At 31.5% G+C, this 4350-nt stretch overlaps 1 protein-coding gene across 1 annotated transcript in view; it reads right to left on the bottom strand.

Moving 5' to 3' along the window:
- HMMR (hyaluronan mediated motility receptor) overlaps window positions 1–4350 on the bottom strand; it is a 33112-nt gene that overhangs the window by 11962 nt on the left and 16800 nt on the right. Inside the window, exons 11-13 of the mRNA XM_023528648.1 lie at window positions 3104–3198; window positions 2191–2307; window positions 61–306 (exon numbers count right to left, since the gene is read on the bottom strand). Of these exons, the coding sequence (XP_023384416.1) occupies window positions 61–306; window positions 2191–2307; window positions 3104–3198 (458 nt within the window). The remainder of the gene's footprint in view (window positions 1–60; window positions 307–2190; window positions 2308–3103; window positions 3199–4350) is intronic.

Genomic DNA, 4350 nt, shown 5'->3' on the forward strand with positions numbered 1-4350 from the left:
TAAGATCATCCAAAGCAAGCCAGTGACCTACAATTCTCTATGTATCACTTAGTAGCTAGCTATCCCTGTGTATCACTTAGAAGCTGGCTTTCAACGACATTGAAAATCACTGTGATTGTAAAGCCATGAGTATGCGAAGATTTTCTTTCCACTACATACCTTGCATATTCTTGATTTGAGCTCTCAGTTGCCAATATTTGATGCTGAATATCCTCTGCACTTTTCTCAGCCTCAGTCACTTTTTCCTTAAGCGATGAGTTCTCCAGCTTAAGGTCTTCTATTTCACTAGCTGATAATGCTTTATAGCTTATTAAAAAGAAAAAAAAAGTTAAAGAATTTTTTAACTATTGTACACATGACAAATACATGGTTGATAAATTCATATTTTATAAACTCAGGTAAAACAAAAGCTTAGTATCTATTTATGCATTTATACAGGTAAGAATTCAGTGTTCTGAGGTCAGTACTAATGAACTTATATGGCATATGCTGCTCACTCAAAGAAAAAAAATCAAGTACCTACTATGTGTATAAAGTATACATGCAGAGATGAAAAAAAAAAAAAAACCTACCAAACATAAAAATTTTCCAAAACAAAAAATTCAACAATTTCCGAACTTACTGTCAGAATTTATGGTGTGAGTGGAAAATAGGGAGATGCCTCTCTGGGTTTTTATTAAAAAACAAACAAACAAACAAAAAAACCTGGAAAATAAGTATATAATTAAAACTAATAGAACAGGGGACCCTACATTTTGGTTGGGTCTCCTGTTCTATTAGCTTTAATTATATATACTTATAATTAAGTATATAAGGCCTTTCTGAAGAATTCATAGTTAAAAGCTGAGACATGATGGATAAGGAGGATCTAGCTAGGCAGTTAGAGGAAAGTACTTCAGAGAGAAAAGATGCACACAGGCTCAGATGGAGGTAGAGTACGTGCATTAAGAGATGAGACTGGAGCCTAATGAACAAAGAAGCAGGAGCAGAAGCTAGAGAGGCTGGAGGACAGTATTCGCCTTAGAGCACAAAGGGTTTACTTGGGGTCTCTAAGTTACTGTGTGGTTACTCCAGAGATCTGTAGAGAAAGGATTGGGGAAGCGGCAGGAATGCAAAATTAGAAGATGAACTACAAGACAATTATTTATCAGTCCAGGTGAGTAATAAAGTAGGCTTAGACTAAGGAGGTGGCCATGGAAAGATATGAGATATTTTTGGAGACAGAACTTTAAAATTCCTGAAATGAATTAGATGTTGGAAAAAAAGGAGGAAAAAATGATCAAAGTTGACTCTAAAATTTATGGAATGAGAAGCTAGGAAGATGCTGCTGACTGAGATAATGAATAAGAGACTAGAAGTAGAAAGAGATAGAAGGAAGATCAAGAGTTGTTTAGACAAGTTAATATTAGATGATAGTGAGATATATACTTGATGTCAGGTAGGCAGTTGGATATAAGTACAAGAGCTGTAAAGAGAGGTGTAGTTTAAAGAAATAAATTTTAATGCTCTTAGCATACTGATGGTGAATGAAGTCATAGAATGGCTAAAAACCTCCTAAGGCACTATTTTTCAAAGTGGCAAAAAGGAGAATCCTTTTACAGGATTGAAACGAGAACTAAAAATTTTATATATGTACACACAAATATATACATATATATTTATATACTCTGACATAAAATTATAATTAAATATCTACATACAAATATTCTATGTGAATATATACATGACCTATAGGTTGTAATATATCACATGCAGGAACAGATCAGTAGGGAAGGAAGGTACTGTCCAATGAATAGACACTAGGCAATTAATTATCCATATGGAAAAACGAAAATAAATTTGATCCCTATGTCACTATGCACAGATACAAATCAGTTTCAGGTGAAAAAGTGAAAAGTAAAACTTTGAAACTTTTAGAAGAGAAATAGGTGAATGTCTTTATGTTCTTGGGACAGAGTTTTTAAATGAGATGCAACAGTGTTCACATAATCTATAAATTTAACCACATTAAAATAAAAGGTATACTATTATATATCTAAATACCTATTTATGGTTGGTCATTATGGAATTTAGAGTGATATCAGTAATTTTATTTGCATGATTGATTTGTTCACAATTTTCGCTAGTTAGCGAAATTTTCCCCTCCCTGTTCTCACTATGCCTGAGGGTGCAGTCTCCCGATAAAAATACCTTTCAAACTGAGCAGTAACTTCTCCAAGGTTTTGCACCATACTATTACACCTTTCTTGCAAAAGCAGGGTGGCCTGAGAGTGAGTAGCATTACTTTTCTCCAGTTCAGCTTCTTTCCTTAAAAAAAAAAAAAAAAAAAAAAAATTAATTTTCAAAAAGGAACAACTAAAATATAAAACTGCTAACTATAAATCATCACCTTAAGAAAGAGATTATTATTTACCTTTGACACTGGGTGTCAAAAGTGAATCCCAAATTTTCATGTATACAATAGCAACTGGATAGTTTAGATCCATAATTATGGCCTACATCTAATATCATGTTTATTTATGTGTGGCTTCATCTGATCTTTCTTTGCTCTTATTTTACTTTTGTTTTCATCTTTATTTACTTGTTTCTAAATTTCTCTTTTCTTATCATATGTATTTATGTAGGTACTTTAAACCTTTTTTGGAAGAAAGGGTGAAAAGACTCAAACAGAATCTTAGAAGCAGCAGCCAAGACTAAGGAATGTGAAAGATTACCAGTTAAAATATTCTTGGACCAAATGAAATTTAATTTTCTGCATGTAGACACTGAAGAAATACTAAGCACAGTTAAGAACACTTCATTTTAAAAGTCCTTTTGAAAAAAGTTACAGGAATATGTAGATTTACTTTGATTATATCAATAACCCACATAATAGATTTTTATTCAAAGACTGAACAACTTATTTAGTAGATTATTTTGTATAGACAGGATGGCTTTTAAGTCATCTTTACAAATATATACTACAAATCTCAGAGATTTTAAAAAATAATAGTATATATCATCTAAATGGTGATATAACATTTTAGATAAGCACATGAGCCTGTGAGATTTTTTAAAAACATGTGAAACTAAAAACTATAAATAAGAAGCATTATTCACTTACAGAATAAGTTTGACACTGGGACAAGATAAACAACTGGTCAAATTCATTCTGTAATGAGTATGGGATTTAAAAAATAAACACACCGTAGCTAAAAGCAATCACTTAGTACTAAAAGATTTATAATAATATTCTCTTGCCTGCCCCCTAGAGGAATCACTTTCAACTCTCAGTTTTTCTCTTAAGCCTAAAATTTCCATACTGGAAGAGACCATAGAAACCATCTCATAAAACTCCTTTATATCTAATGAAACAGAAAATTAAATTGCTTAAGACGGTCTTGCTCAAAATCACATAACTAGTTAACAGACCTGGTAGTAAAATCCTTACCTCCTGACCTCTGGACCCAGTTCTTTGAGTTAGAATAAATGAATTTCAACTATTTTTTTTTGAAACTGACATCTACTCATCTTCTCACAGCCTATTCCCTGAGACTGGCCGCAATATAGAACAACCCCCCTTATATCTGGTACTTCTACCCAAAAAGCAGGCATAAATAAAACCTTGGTAATCTTTTTATTTATTTATTTTTAATCACTAATCACTAAAAGAAAAAAAGAAAAGAGATTAATAACAAAAGTATCTGACAAGAGATAAAAATACAGTTGTGAGACATATCTCACATCTAGACCATGGTTCCTTGCTAGAAATTTTTTTTAGTAATAAAATCTCAAGGATTCAAATAATTATTTTATTTGTAATTTGAACCCAATAGTCAACCTAGATATTTAAACTTAAGTAAATGTAGTGGAGGACACATGTGATAAAAAGAATATGAAACTCAAGTTAAAAAAAAAGGATAAGATCTCAGTCTTTCTACTTTTAACGATAGTTATTTTTAATGTTTCTCAGTTGTTTTTTTCTCATTTTGCTTTTTCATTGTTACTTCTGAAGTATTTGTGCTCTTCCCAAAAATGTGATTAAAGGCATATACTACATAAACTGATATACATATAGTCAAAAATGGAAATATTTTTTATTAAAGGATGGGATTCTTAGTTTTTCTGGATTTCTTAAAATTCTGTTATTGCTGTAAAGCTAATGTCCAATAATTTCTAGAAAACATAAGAGTAGTCACAGAAACCCAAAATTTTTGGCATTTTTAAATTAAAACTTTTTCATTAAACTTTGGTCTTAAAGAAACGGCATGGCTTCTGACTTTGGCTGTCATACTTTTTTGTGTGTATATGCTATGCATGTGCTTTCCCTCTATGTATTTATTTCTTACTTGTAAAATAATTCCAACCTCA

The sequence above is a fragment of the Pteropus vampyrus genome, unplaced genomic scaffold, assembly GCF_000151845.1.
Source record: "Pteropus vampyrus isolate Shadow unplaced genomic scaffold, Pvam_2.0 Scaffold30, whole genome shotgun sequence".
In the NCBI taxonomy this organism is placed as follows: domain Eukaryota; kingdom Metazoa; phylum Chordata; class Mammalia; order Chiroptera; family Pteropodidae; genus Pteropus; species Pteropus vampyrus.